This window comes from Heterodontus francisci, chromosome 6 (assembly GCF_036365525.1).
Source record: "Heterodontus francisci isolate sHetFra1 chromosome 6, sHetFra1.hap1, whole genome shotgun sequence".
Lineage (NCBI taxonomy): Eukaryota > Metazoa > Chordata > Chondrichthyes > Heterodontiformes > Heterodontidae > Heterodontus > Heterodontus francisci.
The window spans coordinates 52582972-52602603 of record NC_090376.1 but is presented as its reverse complement, the minus strand read 5'-3'; the positions used below and the strand labels follow the sequence as shown (position 1 = coordinate 52602603).

The 19632-nt window shown below is 43.0% G+C and overlaps 1 protein-coding gene across 3 annotated transcripts; it reads right to left on the bottom strand.

Annotated features, from left to right (window-relative positions):
• Positions 1 to 1899: 1899 nt before the first annotated feature.
• eef1akmt1 (EEF1A lysine methyltransferase 1) lies at positions 1900 to 16698 on the bottom strand. 3 transcript variants are annotated; one of them, XM_068033658.1, is made up of 6 exons: positions 16571 to 16698; positions 14421 to 14580; positions 11028 to 11181; positions 8517 to 8599; positions 6693 to 6973; positions 1900 to 2461 (listed from the first exon to the last, which is right to left on the bottom strand). In XM_068033658.1, exons 3-6 carry the CDS (start codon positions 11163 to 11165, stop codon positions 2319 to 2321), a joined length of 645 nt encoding a protein of 214 aa, XP_067889759.1. In that variant the 5' UTR covers positions 11166 to 11181; positions 14421 to 14580; positions 16571 to 16698; the 3' UTR covers positions 1900 to 2318. The 3 variants fall into 3 exon arrangements, with proteins under 3 accessions (XP_067889759.1, XP_067889758.1, XP_067889760.1); XM_068033657.1 differs by having other exon boundaries at positions 14464 to 14580; XM_068033659.1 differs by lacking the exon at positions 14421 to 14580.
• Between the last annotated feature and the right edge of the window lie 2934 nt (positions 16699 to 19632).

The window sequence follows — 19632 nt, the reverse complement described above, 5'->3', positions numbered from 1 at the left end:
TGGCATCTTCTCCATGTTCCTGACCTTCACTTTCCCTGCAGATATGGAAGGAGTCTAATTGCACACTAGGTCAGTTGGCAAACTCTAGAATTGAAAGCGAAGACAAAAACACATTGCGTCCTGATTAGAGAACTATTCTACGCTGATGATGCTGCGCTAGTCGCTCACATGAAACTCAGCTACAAAGACTCGGACTGTCTCTCCCATATCTGTAACTTGTTCTCCTTGACTATAAGTGTCAAGAAAACTATGGTCATGGGACAAGATGTTGTATCTGCACCCCTGATCACACTAAGTAACATCCCACTGGAAGTGGTTAGCAAATTCTGCGACCTTGGATTAACAAAGTTGCTACCCAGGTTAATAGGGCTGTTAAGAAGGCATATGGTGTGTTAGCTTTTATTAGTAGGGGGAATCGAGTTGCGGAGCCACGAGGTCATGCTGCAGCTGTACAAAACTCTGGTGAGACCGCACCTGGAGTATTGCGTGCAGTTCTGGTCACCACATTATTGGAAGGATGTGGAAGCTATGGAAAGGGTGCAGAGGAGATTTACTAGGATGTTGCCTGGTATGGAGGGAAGGTCTTACGAGGAAAGGCTGAGGGACTTGAGGTTGTTTTCGTTGGAGAGAAGGAGGAGGAGAGGTGACTTAATAGAGACATATAAGATAATCAGAGGGTTAGATAGGGTGGATAGTGAGAGTCTTTTTCCTCGGATGGTGATGGCAAACATGAGGGGACATAGCTTTAAGTTGAGGGGTGATAGATATAGGACAGATGTTAGAGGTAGTTTCTTTACTCAGAGTAGTAGGGGCGTGAAACGCCCTGCCTGCAACAGTAGTAGACTCGCCAACTTTAAGGGCATTTAAGTGGTCATTGGATAGACATATGGATGAAAATGGAATAGTGTAGGTCAGATGGTTTCACAGGTCGGCGCAACATCGAGGGCCGAAGGGCCTGTACTGCGCTGTAATGTAATGTTCTAAAAATTCAATGACAGACAGTCTGTCCCTTGATACAGAGCTCAATACGTGCATAGGGAAAGCAGCTATCACTTTTGGCCAACTCGCGAAACACACATGGGATAACACAAAGCTGACCCTTTGGGCAAAACTGATGGTTCATAAGGCCTGTGTTCTCAGCACCTTGCTGTATGGCTGTGATACATGGGTGACTTACAACTATCAGGAATAGCAACTCAATAATTTCCATCATTGCTGTCTGCGGCACATTATGGGTATATCTTGGCAGGACAAAAATCACAAATGCAGCAGTCCTCTCAAAGGCAGAGCTCCCAAGCATTTTGGCACTAATCAAACAGAGGCGGCTTCGGTGGATCGGACACGTCCGCAGGTTGGAAGATGGTCGCATATCCAAACACCTTCCATATGGTGAGGTTTCCAGGGCCAGACGACCAGTGGGGTGCCCATTGCTCCGCTTCATGGATGTTTGCAAGTGTGACACGAGGGCCCTAAATGTCAACTATCGCACCTGGGAGTCACTAGCTGACCAAAGAGGGAAACGGCGACACATCCTGTGGACTGGTGTGCACAATCACGACAACCAGTGGCTACAGCAACAGGTGCTGTCAAAAACAACTCAGCTTCACTTGACAGCTTCACACGCGGCACTTGTGGCAGAAGCTCCCTCTCAAGGATTGATCTTCACAGCCATCAGCAACGGTGCACCAAGAGAAGACACCCCACCTAAATGGATTGTTTGCTGTGTGTCCATCATCTTTCATAGATGGTAGGATGCCAACACATATAGGTTAGCATGGTAGGGGGACAATAACAATAAAAGTTAATTGTGTTCTGGGTTAAACAGCTGTGGTTTCTGCATGTATACTTCTTCAAACTCTTTGCAGATGAACTCAAGTTATCAGGTGGGACAAGGATAAGTTTGATTTGTAAGCTGCTTTATTTGACATTCTACAAAACATACAGAAAACAGGGAATGATAAGATACACTGGTTACACAATCAGTATAACTTCTGTTCATATACTATTACAAAAATAAAGAACATGAGTATGCTTGTCCACTTAGAAAGGGGTCGCACAGACCTTCGCATCTCATTGTGAATACCATTCTTCTGCCTATCAATCCACAACTCAGCATAGGGCCATCAAGTAAAGCTAACCCCTTTTAGGCAAGTTTTCATTTAAAAAAATCTTAACAGTACAAGTTTTTCCATGAACAAAATGGATAAGGAATCTCAAACTGTGGTAGCCTGCTTAAGGTGTCCTTCACCCCATTGGTAGCAATCAGTGTCTTTCCAACTAATGTATGATACAGCCATTAATTTTTCATTGTTAAACATTTAAAAGATGGTGTCCAAATCTAAGCTGGACTCATAATTTGTGTAACAGCGAAATTCATTTGCTAAGTTCCCATTGTGCTCTGGGAGAAATTTGCACATTTTCACAGAAATTAACTTTGCTGCTAGATCCTCCATGACTGCACCTGAAAAATAGAGAATGTCAAATATATTATAAATAGATACCACACCTAGGTGACCATCCTGAACCTTGACAGAGAATTTTAATAAACTATTTAACTAGTTAAGGTATCACAGCTGAGCCCAATCTTGTCCACACCCAACATTCAGCAACATTTATTTTCCACCAAGAGTCAACGGATGGCAATCAGGAATGGGAACTCTGGTTGATTTTTCCTCTTTTCTAATTGAGGGCCACTGAATCTAACTGAAGCACTCACGGCACTGTCCCAGCTGACATCAGTTAAAACCAGCTAAATGAACAAGGACAAGGGAAAGTGGGGATCAAATCTGGGATTTTCCTCTTCTGTATAGTTCAGCACATTGTTATTCACTTAGCCATTAAAGTCATAGAGTTATACAGCACAGAAACAGGCCCTTCGGCCCATCATGTCCGTGCCGGCCATCAAGCACCTATCTATTCTAATCCCATTTTCCAGCACTTAGCCCGCAGCCTTGTATGCTATGGCGTTTCAAGTGCTCATCTAAACACTTCTTAAATGTTGTGAGGGTTCCTGCCACTAACACCCCTTCAGGCAGTTTGTTCCAGATTCCAACCACCCTCTGGGTGAAAAAAGTTTTCCTCAAGTTCTCTCTAAACCCCCTGCCCCTTACCTTAAATCTATGCCCCCTGGCTATTGACACCTCCATTAAAGGGAAAAAGTTTCTTCCTGTCTACCCTATCTATGCTCCTCATAATTTTGTATACCTCAATCAGGTCCCCCCTCATCCTTCTCTGCTCTAAGGAAAACTACCCCAGCATATCCAGTCTCTTTTCATAGCTGAAATGTTCCAGCCGAAGCAACATCCTGGTGAATCTCCTCTGCATCTTCTCCAGTGCAATCACATCCTTCCTATAGTGTGGCGACCACAACTGCATACAGTACTCCAGCTGTGGCCTAACTAGCGTTTTATATAGCTCCATCATAATCTCCCTGCTCTTATATTCTATGCCTCAGCTAATAAAGGCAAGTAGCCCATATGCCTTCCTAACCACCTTCGCTACCTGTGCTGCTGCCTTCAGTGATCTATGGACTAGTACACCAAGGTTCCTCTGACCCTCTGTACTTCCTAGGGTCCTACCATCCATTGTATATTCCCTTGCCTTGTTAGTCCTCCCAAAATGCATCACCTCACACTTCTCAGGATTAAATTCCATTTGCCACTGCTCTGCCCTTCTTACCAGCCCATCTATACCATTCTGTAATCTAAGGCTTTCCTCCTCACTATTTACGACACCAATATTCGTGTCATCTGCGAACTTACTGTTCACACCTCTTACATTCACATCTAAATCATTAATGTACACTACAAACAGCAAGGGTCCCAGCACCGATCCCTGCGGTATACCACTGGTCACAGGCTTCCAATCGCAAAAACAACCCTCAGCCATTACCCTCTGCCTCCTACCACTAAGCCAATTTTGGATCCAATTTGCCAAATTGCCCTGGAACCCATGGGCTCTTACCTTCTATTCTAGGAAGGGAATAGAGGGATATGGGCCCCGGAAGTGCAGAAGGTGTTAGTTTAGGCAGGCATCAAGATCGGCGCAGGCTTGGAGGGCCGAATGGCCTGTTCCTGTGCTGTACTGTTCTTTGTTCTTGAACAATCTCCCATGCGGGAGCTTATCAAAAGCCTTACTGAAGTCCATGTAGATAACATCAACTACTTCACACCTGGTCACCTCGAAAAATTCAAATTTGTTAGACATGATCTCCCCCTGACAAAGCCATGCTGACTATCCTTGATTAATCCCTGCCTCTCCAAGTGGAGATTAATCCTGTCCCTCAGAATTTTTTCCAATTGTTTCCCTACCACTGATGTTAGACTCACTGGCCTGTAATTACCTGGTTTATCCCTACTACCCTTCTTGAATAATGGTACCACATTCGCTGTCCTCCAGTCCTCTGGCACCTCTCCTGTGGCCAGAGAGGATTTGAAAATGTGTGTCAGAGCCCCTGCAATCTCCTCCCTTGCCTCACATAGCAGCCTGGGATACATTATATTTATAAGCTCAGATCTATATTATATCTTTCAAATAATGAAACATCACAAGGCACTTTTTAGGAGGAATCATGAGCAATGAACAAGAATTTGGGAGAGGTTAGGGGAAGTGACCAACGATGTAAGTTTCCAGAAGGCTTTTGAAGTTGAGGTGAAATTTAAGAGAGTTGCAGAGTGCAAAGAAATAGTGGCTGAAGGCTTGGTCACCCATGGGGAAGAAGAAGGGGGAATAGTCACACATTAGTCAAGAAAAGTTCAGAGTACAGAACACAGAGCTTAAGAAGACTGCAGAGGTCAAATGTGGCAAAATCATGAAAGGATTTCAAATCAAGTTTTTGGAAGTAGGAGATCAGCAGACCTGCTGCTATTCTTGGCATGCCTTTCAACATTCCACATTTGAACCATGGTTAGTCTCCTGGCTTGATGGAGATCAAGGACTGAGGGATTTTGGCAGTATACAATGCCGTAATTCCTGATGGCTTTAAATGGTGCCCAGTTTATGGCTGCTAAACCTGTCCTTAGTCTGCCCCACTTAGCAAGGTGGTGCTGCCACACTACCTGATGGAGAATGTCCGCACAGTGAAGACAAAAGGTGACCTTCACAAGGACTGTGGTTACTTTTACTAATTCTATTGTGGACAGATGTGTCGGGGACAAGTAGGTTGGTGATGACAAGGCCAAGTAGATTTCTTTGCGTTGGTTCAGTTCTGAATACTAGTGAGGATGACTGTTCCTCTGGAGAGTGCAGCCAGAGCAAGATCCATGGCACCACAGCTGGCTCAGCTGTACAGGGGGGCAGGAGGAAGACTGGAAAGTAAGAGTGATAGGGGATTCTATAGTTAGGAGAGCAGACAGTTATTTCTGCAGTCACAAATGTGATTCCAGGATGGTATGTTGCCTCCTTGTTGCCAGGTTCAAGGATGTTGCTGAGCAGCTGCAGAGCACTGTGAGGTGGCTTAGGGGGCAGGGAGGGTGAACTGCCAACGGTCGTGGTCCATATCAGTAGCAACGACATAGGCAGAAAGAGAGATGAGGTCCTGCAAGCAGATTTTACTGAGCTAGGAGACTAACAAGCAAGACCTCAAAAGGTAGTAATCTCTGGATTACTCCTGGTGCCATGTGCTAGTGAGTGTAGAAATAGGAGAACAATTCATCTGCTTTGTTCTCGTGTGGCTGGAGAGATGATTCAGGAGGGAGGGCTTTAGATCCCTGGGGCATTGGGACCAGTTCTGGGGAAGTGGGACCCATACAGGCCAGACGGGTTGCACGTTAACAGAGCCAGGACCAATGTCCTCACGGGTCACTTTGCTAGTGCTTTTGGGGAGGGTTTAAACTAATTGGCAGGGGGATGGGAATCAGGATGACGCAAGAGAGATATCTTTTGCCCCACCCCTGATTTATTGCTTAAAACCTATTCCACTTCTAACCTTTGCCAGTCCTGATGAAAGATCACTGACCTGAAACATTAACTCTGCTTCTTGCTTCACAAATGCTGCTAGACCTGCTGAGTATTTCCAGCATTTTTTGTTTTTATTTCAGATTTCCAGCATCCGTAGTATTTTGCTTTTATTTTAGTGTTTAATTCACTGCCACTTCTCTTCCAGAAATGTCTACCTTGAAGAAGTTCTGCTCTTTTCTGTGACAGGATTTTCGTTTGTCTCTTTTACCTTGTTCACTTTCACTGCTTTATATTTCCCTCCTGGTGTTTGAAAAAGTGTCCCCCTTTTTTATTTTTAATTATTTTATTTTAGTTTGTTTCATCATTCATTTTTTTTTAAACCATGTGCCTACCCACTTTTTTTCATGTTTGTGCTTTTGGCCAGGGCTGTTCATTATTCTGTCATTTAACACCTTTCTGTCTTTCACCATAACATTAACACACCCTTTGCCTTTGCTCCATGGCCTTCTGGTCAGTTATTTTCTGTGACCCTCTGTCCTATCGACACCTTCCCTTGTGTTATCTTCTGCCCCACCCCTGCTTTATTTGCTTAAAACCTATAACATTTCTAACCTTTGCCAGTTCTGATGAAAGCTCACTGACCTGAAATGTTAACTCTGCTTCTCTCTCCACAGATGCTGTCAGACCTGCTGAGTATTTCCAGCTGATTTTGTTTTTATTTCATTTACCATTAATTGCTATAAATTGATGAATGCTTTTCCATGAACACAATAAACTGAAAGATGTCCACATACCAGTACAAAGAAGAACCTTTCCTTTGGCTAGATATTTGACTGTTAGTGTGATTTTGCTGAGACACTCCTCTGAAAGGTAGGGTGGGTCAACAATCACTATATCACAACTGTGAGGATGGAGATCTTCATGTAAATTCATAGGGTAGTTATAGTCGTAGAAAAAAAACTCCTTTCCATAAACAGAAAACCGCCTGTCATACTCCAACAGAACAGCAGAGAACTCTCCATTCCAAAGCTGCTTCAGTTTCTGATATACACTTGGGGTACTGATGCAAGCTATTCTGAAATAGAAGTTACATGAATAAAACACAATTCATCAATTCATCACTTCTGTATATAGATTGACATTTTTAACCAAGTTTAAATAGTCACAAGATGCAACACAGCTTGGAATTCTCCAATTCATATTCTTAGGAGTTCCACCAGTGACCCAGAAAAGAAGAAAAATGGCACTTAATGAAGATTTTTTCTTCAAGTTGCTCCATTTTTGAGATATTTCTGGTGGTACGACGAGTTGCTGTTCTGGGTCACTGAGTAGTGTTCCTCCACTCAGCTTCAAGAATGGAGTAGAAGGGTTTCTGATATTTGGAGGGAAAGTTGACCCATACAACTTCAAGTGGATAATTAAGTGGCTGAACTGCAAAGGCCTGGAAGAATTTTGCCTGGGCTCTGATGGGTTCTGTAGGTAATTTTACCACAGAGTACGATACTGAGCCATAAAGACCAGGAAGGTCCCATATTTAGACTTGAGTTATCCAGTTTCAGCTAGAAGCCTCACTCTTCCCAAAAATAAGGGGGAAAAATTTGATACAAGTTCCAATCCTGATTGCTAACCAGCAACCCTTTCTAGAAATGTGGACGCTGGGTAGGGGCAGGATTGAGCTCTGCTGAGATTCTGTCATAGTTAAATATCCCCACAAAATTCAACATGGACAATGATCATGGGCAAGGTAGTAGAGGGACGACACCTTCTTTTGGAATCATACCCCAGCATATCCTGATAGAAAATAAAGTAGCTTAATGATTTAGCACAAAGCTAACATTTTCTTCTCTGAATCAGTCACTGTGTGAAAATAAAAGCATTGCACACTGCACCACTACCACATTCAAATACTTGATATAATTAGCACTACACAAAAACTGTAGTACAAAAATGGAGAATTTATATTCCCTATATAACTGGATGATAAATTATAAAAATGGAGTCCAAGATGCACTCTCTTATGCAAATGCCACTGTATCCTTACACGTGTGCATTATTCATCAGTGTTATAACCTAAAATTTTTGTTCAGAATTACCTCACACTAAAACAATAGCCATTGTTTGCACATGAATTACACAGTTGCTTTAGTTTTGATCTTTTTGTTTTGGCAATATTTCTTCCCTTCTCTGTTGATGAGATCAATTCTTTGTTGTTGTCTAGTTCTATCAGCCATAATACCCTTGCTACCATGATCAAGTTATCGTTCTTTATATGTGAGCCTTGATGACGAGTGTTGGCAGGAAATACCCGAAGATATCAGATTCAAGCCAATTCTGCCCTCAGCCGATGTCAACACTTCCAACACTGATCCCTGGATAGGGATCAGCACAATTTTCCTCTCCTTAAATCATAGGTGCTGAGTCTATATGTAACACCTCTGCCATTCTGGCATGGATCAGTAAATTGAACACAATACCAGGAATCGAATATGGAACCTTCACAGTTCACATGTCTCAGCTACTACTTGCATGAACTTGGAAAGCCATTGGTTCACTTCTTGATTAAAATAATGCACCCAAGTAGCATTAAGCTACTTGTACAGCTGAAAAAGCATACATACCTGCCGTCACTTCCTGCAGCTTCAATTGCCTCCTGGGCTAGCCGCAGAGCAGTTTCATCGCTGTACCAAAACTGGCTTAATTGCTATTAAAAATAGTTATAGAAATTATAGTTTAGCAACATTACTGATCAGTAATCTTACTTAGAAGTTGTACGATGCAGTCAAAAATCAATGTTAAAACTATAATTCTGTGCCAATATTTCACAACTATATTCAAAGTACAATCAAGTTTGATACATCGGCCAAAAGAACTCTTTAAAATCACAACTAAAGAAGTTAACTTAAAGCAAAAACTACCAAAACATCATCTGAGCATGTATGCAGAAGTCAATGTTCAAAAGAATTTGCAACACTTGGAATATCAGAGCCTGAAAGAGTCAGAAGTCAGAATGCTTTTTCAACACCAAAGGCATTGTTCAGCCATCAAAAGATATGGGGAAAGAGCAGGAATCTCAAAATTATACAGCACAGAAAATGCCATTAACCCCATTGTGTCTGTGTTGGCTCTTCAAAAGAGCTATTAATCCCACTCCCCTATTCTTCTCACAGGACCTCACAAATTTTTCCTTTTTAAGCAAATATTCAATTTCCTTTTGAAAGTTACTATTAAATCTGCTTCCACCACTCTTTTAGGCAATGCATTCAAGATCCTAACAACTCGCTGAGTAAAAACATTCTTCCTCATCTAACGCCTGGATTTTTTGCCAATGATCTTAAATCTGTGTTCTCTGATTACCGATCCTGTGGCCAGTGGAAACAGTTTCTTCCTATCAACTCTATCAAAACCATTCAATTTTGAACAGCTTTATTAAATCTCTACTTAGCCTTCTTTGCTCAAAAGTAAAACAATCCGAGCTTCTCTAGTTTCTCCACATAAATGAATTCCCTTAACCGTGGTATAATTCTGGTAAATTTCCTCTACATCCTTTCTAAAATGTGCTGCCCAGAATAGCAAACAATATTCTAGCTGATTCTACAACTGCTACAACAACAAAAAAGTCTAAAAATGTGTTTGTACACTGTCCCCAGTCAACAGTTTAAATGCTGATAGGGTCAAAGGAAATAAATGTTGTAGAGGTCTCTCCCTTTATAATGTCTAGGATTATGAAACAATTTAGTACAATATGCTTTCCCTTTAAACATAGAGCTATGCCTGAGGAGCAAACCTAAAACAGAACTGCTACTGATTCCAAAAGCAATTGTATTAAGAGAGGTTATTGAAGACAAATGCTAGAAAGCATATATTCAGGTTGATTGAGACCTTTCATACTGAATTATCGAAGCAGTAGTATTTACATTTAAACAACAAAAACATTTAAAAGTAAATTTAAAACCAAAAAAGATTACAAAATAAAGGATGCTGTATGTTTTCTATGTATGGACATATTTTAAAATGAATTGATAAAAAAAATGCAAACATACTGGTAAATTCCCTCTACATCCTTTCTAAAATGTGCTGCCCAGAATAGCAATATTCTAGCTGATTCTACAACTGCTACAACAACAAAGTCTAATTTGGGCGGCACAGTGGCTAGCAACGCAGCCTCACAGCTCCAGCGACCCAGGTTCGGTTCTGGGTACTGCCTCTGTGGAGTTTACAAGTTCTCCCTGTGACCGCGTGGGTTTCCACCGGGTGCTCCGGTTTCCTCCCACAGCCAAAGACTTGCAGGTTGATAGGTAAATTGGCCATTGTAAATTACCCCTAGTGTAGGTAAGTGGTAGGAGAATGGTGGGGATGTGGTAGGGAATATGGGATTAATGTAGGATTAGTATAAATGGGTGGTTGATGGTCGGTACAGACCCGGTGGGCCGAAGGGCCTGTTTCAGTGCTGTATCTCTGAATAAATAAATAAATAATACTGATGGGCTAAGCCATTGAGACAATATTCACATGAATAGCCCACGCTGCATGTTACAAATTAAAAAGCAGGACACTTTAAAATGATCTCCAAGTTCTGCCAAACATTTATTTTCTGAATAAACAAAATTATTTTCAATGGCACAGAACTAGTAACATGCAGTCTAAAGAGATCATTGGAAAATAAAAATATACAGGACATGGGAGATTTCTTTTAATGTATGGTAGGGCTCAGGATATTTTGTTTTCAACAAAAGTAATTTTTTAAAGAATTTTTGTTTTGATGAAGATGAGATGTATCAGTCCATGGGAATGGAACACAACTCTATCCACCAAAAGTCAGTAAATATACTCATGTAAGTGGCTGCACACTGAGTAAAGCTCACTCTACTCTCCCAACAATGTGCCTTAACCTACCTACACCACCTATCCTTTGAGGTCACCATAAGTGAGTCTACAATTAGTATAAAGTAAATTCATTTTGTGCTTTACACTATTCACCAGCTTGCCATTATACTTAAATAAAATTCTAATGACAACACTGCCCACCCACAGTACTGTGGCGTACATGTGCCAGAAAATGTTACCTATGTAATATTGTTCAAGCTGTATTTCAGGAATAGATACCCAAAAACAAATCATCAGTATTTTACCCAGTCTTCTTCTATGGACCCAACAACAGAATTATTGAACGCTGCATATTGCTTCTTCTGCTGATCCAGATGGAACTCTTGCAGGGCAGCCAAAGTATGGGCTGACAACTGAGTATCATCATCATCACTGTCATTCATACTGAGGCTAATTATCCTGGAAGAAATCAAAAGGATGCATAGTATACATCAAATAATACATATTAACACAAACACCCAGTTATACCTTCCTGGTCCCCATATTAGCTGATATTGTTAATAATTCTCTATTGAAAAAGCCCAAAGATCCCACATGTTTTGTTAACCACTCTCAATATGTCCTGCCCCCTTCAAGGATCTGTGCACATGGATCCCCAGCTCCCTCTGTTTCTGTGCACACTTTAGAGTTGCACCATTGTTTGAAAACAATGACATGATCGGACAAAGTCAACATGGATTTTCGAAAGGGAAATAATGCTTGACAAATCTACTGGAATTTTTTGAGGATGTAACTAGTAGAATAGATAAGGGAGAACCAGTGGATGTAGTCTATTTGGACTTTCAGAAGGCTTTCGATAAGGTCCGACATAAGAGATTAACGTGCAAAATTAAAGCACATGGGATTGGGGGTAAGGTACTGACATGGATAGAGAACTGGTTGGCAGATGGGAAACAAAGAGTAGGAATAAATGGGTCTTTTTCCGAGTGGCAGGCAGTGACTAATGGGGTACCGCAACAATCAGTGCTAGGACCCCAGCTATTCACAATATATATTAATGATATAGATGAGGAAATTAAATGTAATATATCCAAGTTTGCAGATGACACAAAGCTGGGTGGAAGTGTGAGCTGTGAGGAGTATGCAAAGAAGCTCCAGTGTGATTTGGACAGGTTGAGCGAGTTGGCAAATACATGGCAGATGCAGTATAATCTGGATAAATGTGAGGTTATCCACTTTGGTGGCAAAAACAGAAAGGCAGATTATTATCTGAATGGCGATATTTGGGAAAGGGGGAGGTGTAGCGAGACCTGGGTGCCCTTGTGCACCAGTCGCTGAAAGTAAGCATGCAGGTGCAGCAGGCAGTTAAGAAGGCAAATGGTATGTTGGCCTTCATAGAGAGAGGATTAGAGTCCAGGAGCGAGGATGTCTTGCTACAATTATACAAGGCCTTGGTGAGACCACATCTGGAGTACTGTGTGCAGTTTTGGTCTCCTTATCTGAGGAAGGATATTCTTACCATGGAGGGAGTGCAGCAAAGGTTCACCAGACTGATTCCTGGGATGGCAGGACTGATGTATGAAGATAGGTTGGGTCGATTAGGCTTGTATTCGCTAGTGTTTAGATGTGAAGGGATCTCATAGAAACCTACAAAATTCTAACAGGACTGGACAGACTACATGCAGGAAGGATATTCCCGATGGCGGGGAGTCCAGGACCAGGGGTCACAACATAAGGATAAGGGGTAAGCCATTTAGGACTGAGATGTGGAGGGATTTCTTCACCCAGAGTGTGGTGAACCTGTGGAATTCTCTACTACAGAAAGCAGTTGAGGCCAAATCATTAAATATATTCAAGAAAGAGTTAGATAAAGTTCTTAGGGCTAAAGGAATCAAGGGATACGGGGAGAAATCGGGAACAAGATACTGAATTTGGACGATCAGCCATGATCGTATTGAATGGCAGGCTTGAAGGGCCGAATGGCCTACTCCTGCTCCTATTTTCTATGTTTCTATGTTCACTCCCCTCAGGTTCTGTCCCTCTCTCCTTCAAAGTTGCCATCATCACCCCTCTCCTCAAATAAAACCAACCCTTGACCCCACCATCCTTGCAAACTATTGCCTCATTTCTAACCTCCCTTTTTCCTCTAAACTCCTAGAATGTGTTGTCACCACCCAAATCTGTGCTGACCTTTTCCGTAACTCCATGTCTGAATCCCTCTAATCAGGGTTCCGCCACTGCCACAGTATCAAAATGGGTCTTATTAAAGTCAGAAATTGTATCTTATGTGACGGTGACCAAGGTTAACTCTCTCTCATCATCCTTCGGAACCTGTCTGCAGCCTTTGACACGGTTCACCACACCATCCTCCTCCAATGCCTCTCCACTGGGTGAAACTGCACTCACCTGGTTCCATTCCTATCTATCTAATCGCAGCCAGAGTACCACCTGCAATGGTTTCTCTTCCCACTCCCACACTGTTACCTCTGGTGTTCCTCATGGATCTATCTTCAGCCCCATCCTATTTCTCATTTATATGCTGCCCCTTGGCGACATTATCTGAAGAAAACAGCATTAGTTTTCACATGTACACCGATGGCACCCTGCTCTACCTCAACTCCACCACTTTCGTTAAATTACCAGACTGCTTAGCCAACATCCAGTACTGGATGAGCAGTAATTTTTCCAATTAAGTATTCGGAAGATCAAAGCCATTGTCTTCAGTCCTCACTACAAGCTCCGTTCCCTCGCTACAGACTCTATCCCTTGCCCTGGCAACTGCCTGAGGCTGAACCAGACTGTTCACATATTTGACTCAGAAATGTGATTCCGACCACATGTCCACGCCATCAATAAAGACCGCCTATTTTCACTTAGGAACATAGGAACAGAAGAACTAGGTCATTTTGCCCCTCAAGATATGTCTGTGTCTCTGTCTCTCCTGCAATTCCAGATCCACTTTTGCTTCTCCTTTTGTATCAAATTGCTGGTTTCTCCAACCCCATTATGGACAAAGCTGCTCTGATTAGCCACTTCTGGAGGCACCCAACTTGCTTTCCAATCAGAAGCCGTGGAATCAAACAAGAAAAAATACCTGGAGAGCAATCTATGATTGTATGAGCCTGTTCTGCCATTCAATTAAATCATGGTTGATCTGCGACCTAACACCATATATCTACCTTTACCTCATATCCCTTAATACTTCCGTTACATCGCTTGACTCCGCTCCTGCCTCAGCTCATCTGCTACTGAAACCCTCACCCATGCCAGTTACCCTTAGTTTTGACTATTCCAACGCACTCCTGGCCAGCCTCCCACATTCTGCCCTCTGTAAGCTTGAGATCATCCAAAACTCTGCTGCCTGTCTCCTTACTCACACCAAGTCCCGTTCACCTATCATTACTACCCTCACTGACCTAAATTGGCTCCCAGTTAAGCAATGCCTGGATTTTAAAATTCTCATTCTTGTTTTCAAATCTCTTCATGGCCTTGCCTCTTCCCATTTCTGTAAACTCCTCCAGCTCCACACCCATGAGATATCTGCGCTCGTCTAATTCTGACCTTTTGAGCATCCCCCAATTTTAATTTCTCCAGCATTGGTGGCCATGCCTTCAGCTGCCTAGGCCCTAAGCTCTGGAATTCCCTCTCTAAACCTCTCCAGCTCTCTATCCTTCTTTAAGACACTCCTTAAAACCTACCTCTTTGACTAAACTACTTGGTTTGATCCCAGTCTGCACCAACCTCAGACAGAAGAGTTGATCGTGCACTGATTAGCAATTGTTCTCAGTGTCTAACGGCTGTAGGGAGGGGAATCTGCCAGGGCTCCGATTCCTGGTCACTCTTTTGGTTATCGCATGCCTGGTAATGACAGGAACAAGCTCAACTATGATGCATGATCAAATAGCCTACCAACACTTGCTAATTAATATTACACACAGGACTACCAGACATTTGATCTGACACCCAATATCAGTGAAACAATACACCATCAAAAAGTCATAAGGAGGGGAGAAAGCAACCTCTGTTACAACACGTACTTTTTCACCACTAGCAGCCATAGGTTATTAGACTAAAAGAGCTGCACTCCCTCACACACAGCACCAATATTTGCATCAAGGACAATTCGGGATGGGCATTAAATGCAGGCTTAGCCAGCGACACCCACATCCCATGAACAAATAAAAAAATGTGAGTTTTTATTTAAATCACTACACTAGTTGGACAAACCAAATCCCTGGTACAAACTCATTTTCTCTGGCTGTTTCACTGCATTTTAGGGGTTTCCTGAATGATAAAAACAGAAAATACTGGAAATACACAGCAGGTCAGGCAGCATCTGTGCAGCTACAAACAGTTAATACTTCATTGCAACGACTTTCATCAGAATTGTAGGATGTCAGGGATGTAACAGTTTATATGATGATTTTGTACTTCCTTTAAAAGCAGATCATCTCTAACATTTTGCAGTTCTGCTAAAAGTCACCTGAAACATTAACTGTTTCTCTGTACAGATGCTGCCTGACCTGCTGAGTATTTCCAGCATCCACTGTAGAATACAAAAGCAAAATATTGCAGATGTTGGAACGGAAACAAAATCAAAAAACGCTGGAAATACTCAGCAAGTCTAAGGGTGAGAGAAAGAGTTAACTTTTCCCAGTTCTAAAGAAAGGTCATCACCCTGAAACATTAACTCTGTTTCTCGATGCTGCCAGACCTGCTGAGTATTTCCAGTTTTTAATTTCACAGTATAACATAGTGAGATACAGCCCCTCCCACCTCGCCTATTTTATTTATTTAACTGACAGCTGAACCCCTAACACCAGCAGAGCAAAACCAAATCCCAACGCATCCTGTACTCATACATGTCCCACAGCAAATGACCTTTCCCCTCTAACATCTGACCCATTGGTTAACCCCCCCCCCCAACATCTGACCCATTGGTTAACCCCCCCCCCCAACATCTGACCCATTGGTTAACCCACACCCCCCCCCCAACATCTGACCCATTGGTTAACCACCACCCCCCCCCAACATCTGACCCATTGGTTAACCACCCTCCCCCCAAACATCTGACCCATTGGTTAACCACCCTCCCCCCAAACATCTGACCCATTGGTTAACCCCCCCCCCCCAACATCTGACCCACTGGTTAACCACCCTCCCCCCAAACATCTGACCCATTGGTTAACCCCCCCCCCCCAACATCTGACCCATTGGTTAACCACCCTCCCCCCAAACATCTGACCCATTGGTTAACCCCCCCCCCCCAACATCTGACCCATTGGTTAACCACCCTCCCCCCAAACATCTGACCCATTGGTTAACCCCCCCAACATCTGACCCATTGGTTAACCACCACCCCCCCCCCCAACATCTGACCCATTGGTTAACCACCCTCCCCCCAAACATCTGACCCATTGGTTAACCCCCCCCCCCCCAACATCTGACCCATTGGTTAACCACCCTCCCCCCAAACATCTGACCCATTGGTTAACCCCCCCAACATCTGACCCATTGGTTAACCACCCTCCCCCCAAACATCTGACCCATTGGTTAACCCCCCCAACATCTGACCCATTGGTTAACCACCACCCCCCCCCCCTCCCATCTGACCCATTGGTTAACACCCCCAACATCTGACCCATTGGTTAACCACCCTCCCCCCAAACATCTGACCCATTGGTTAACCCCCCCAACATCTGACCCATTGGTTAACCACCCTCCCCCCAAACATCTGACCCATTGGTTAACCCCCCCAAACATCTGACCCATTGGTTAACCCCCCCAACATCTGACCCATTGGTTAACCCCCCCCCGGGGGTTGACGGCAGGGCCCGATTCCACTTACCTGTTCCCAGGCCAGCGTCCATCCTAGCTCCTCTCGCTGGGGGCAGTGCCAGAAGTAGCCACTAAATTCCGGCCTCTAACTGAATGCATGCCAATCGTGAAACAGCGGCGAATGACGTGAGGAAGTGACGCAATAACATACGTGCGCGTTCTGGAATGCGCGGCTGGAAGTTTCTTGTCGCTGACGCAGAGCGTGAGGTGAAAGGTCACGAGCTGAGTGCGAGTTTGCGGTGAAGGGTCTAGGACAGAGAACTGAATTAATGGGCATAAAACAGAAATTCTGTTTCGGATTTTCAACATTTGCAGTTTTTCATTTTTTATTGATGTATAAGATGAAATATGAAACAGCAGCTCGAGGTGACTGCCTCTAATTTTCTTTCTCCCCCCGATGTCCACTTCTTGAGATCCAAACCCGTGTCCTATCTGTGGCATAATCAGTACACTGGGTGTTTAAATTGCACTGCCCGTCCCAGCTCTTTTTATATTTAACTAACGTCAACCTTGCAGCCACTGAAAATATTAATTTTCGTACTAGGGTGACCTGCCTGTTCTTTTATATAGAAGAGGGCTAAGTCTCTAATTCACCCAAATGACCATTCTTCATCAGTGAGCCTCATCTTTATGGCAGTGTCAACAGATCATCTGGCTGTAGGAGGATGTGGAGGTGGGATCACAGTTAGCCCTATCCTATCTTCATGTGAAAGCATGAATAGCAATCTGGAGCAGGAAACTAAGTTGATTTCTTCCTTTACCATACAGAGAAGCTGAGGAAAAGTGCCCTTATATCTACACTTACTGAGACCAGCTAACAGTGCAAACTGGGTATTGAATCTTCTATCTTTCTGACCAATATGGTTCAGTATCATGTAGGATATTTATTCGTAGAGCATTTGGCCTCATCTTCCTGTTTTATGTTTCAGGTGAATTTTAATGACTATTCAAGGAGCCAGGTGTTGTCCGAGTTGCCTAGCCAACATCTTTTCCTCAACAAACACTAAAAGCAAGCAATCTACCTCATCGCTGTTTGGTGGGATCTTGCTGTAATGCAAAAATCAATGGCATCCTGTCTTTGTAACAACAGTTACTGCACTTTAAAGTAGTTCAAAGTATGTAAAGTGCTTTGAGATGTTTCAGAGACATGGTAAGATGGTAAATGCAAGTATTGCTGCAACATTTCATGACATGTCAGAGCATATCACCTAAACCTATGATCTTCCATATGCTGCTGCTTTCTCTGTCTCTCTCTTCTGATGTTTCTTTCCCTTTTCTTCTGCAACTATTTTTCTCTTAGGAGAAAGGTGTTGGATGGCATGGTGTGGTATATCAGGGAAATGGGAACCTGAGAGCTGTACTTTCCATTCACAAACTGCAAGTCATGGGAGAGAGATGGCCAGTTTTGGGTTGCTCGTGAGTGGCTCAATGTGAGTAAGGGATTAAGCCAGGGCTGTGGATTTGCTTTGGAGTGGTCGCAGGTTAACTCTAATGTTTCAGATGGCACTGGCAGGAAGCAATTATAATGGAGAGAGGCCTTTGGAGGTACCAGTAGGATAATATCTTACATAAGAAATATAAAGTTAATTTCAAATATTAAAGTGAAAGAAGTGCTGGGAGAAGCCCTTTAGAAGATTAGCAGTAACAGCTAGAATTGGGACTAAAAAGCAGATATAATGGTCAGCCTTATAGTTAAAAGTAACACACAGAAGTGAAACCCAAGCATGACAACATTGTGACACAGGAAACAAGTGTGAGCAACTGAATATGCTTGCATTCAGTTCTGAAGGTGGCGAAGATACTGTGTTTCAGATGAGACGCTACCAAAGACTTAAAAGACAACATAGACAATTCTGAAAAGGTTTGCTCTCTCAGGTCAATGTAAAAGATTCCATGGCATTAGTTTAAAGAAGAACAAGGTGGCCTGGCCAATATTTATCCCTCAACCAACATCACTAAAACAGATTATCTCAAGATAGTCATTTTCAAATTGTTGTTTGTGGGGAGCCTGTTGTGTGCAAATTAGCTGCTGCATTTCCTGCGTTACAACATTGAGACAACACTCCAAAAGTACTTCACTGACTGGAAAGTGCTCCTAAGGTTGTGAACAGCACTATATAAATGTTTTTGTTCCAGATGCAAGACATTTAATATCATTGATCACATTAAGTTGCTGGATGTATTGCCTATGTTGTCTTCATGTTGCTGGCAGCATGTCTCATTTTCATTGTATTGTCTTTTTGTAGTCTTTGCGTGTGTGTGTGTTCTTTGTGATTCTGTGTTGTGCTGTTTTCTGTGTGTCATTTCTGCTTTTTTGTTTTCTTGCTTTGTCAAATCTTTTCTACTGTCAGTGCTCCCCATATCGCTCCTCTGATGCCCCTTTGCACATGTTCCCGTAAAGGTGAAGAATAGGACCAACAAGTCCAGGGATCCCTGCATGTCAAGGGATATAGAGGATTGGGAAAAATGAAAAAAAAGGAGGCAAATGGCAGATTCAGAGCGCTGAAAACAGCGGAGGCCCAAGTGGAGTATAGAAAGTGTAGGGGGGTACTTGAAAAATTAATTGGGACAGCGAAGAAGGGGCATGAAAAAGCACTGGCGGGCAAGATAAAGGAAAATCCCAAGGCATTTTATAAGTATATTAAGGGCAAGAGGAGAACCAGGGAAAAAGTAGGGACCAAATTGGTATTGTGTGTGTGGAGCCGGAGGACGTAGGCGAGGTTTTAAATGATTACTTTTCATCTGTGTTCACTATGGAGAAGGACGATGTAGGGAGGGGGATTGTGATATACTTGAACAAATTAGCATTGAAAGGGAGGCGGTATTAGCGGGTTTAAATGTGGATAAATCCCCAGGCCCCAGATGAGATGTATCCCAGGCTGCTATGTGAGGCAAGGGAGGAGATAACAGGGGCTCTGACACAAATTTTCAAATCCTCTCTGGCCACAGGAGAGGTGCCAGAGGACTAGAGAACACCGAATGTGGTACCATTATTCAAGAAGGGTAGTAGGGATAAACCAGGAAATTACAGCCAGTAAGTCGAACATCAGTGGTAGGGAAACTATTGGAAAA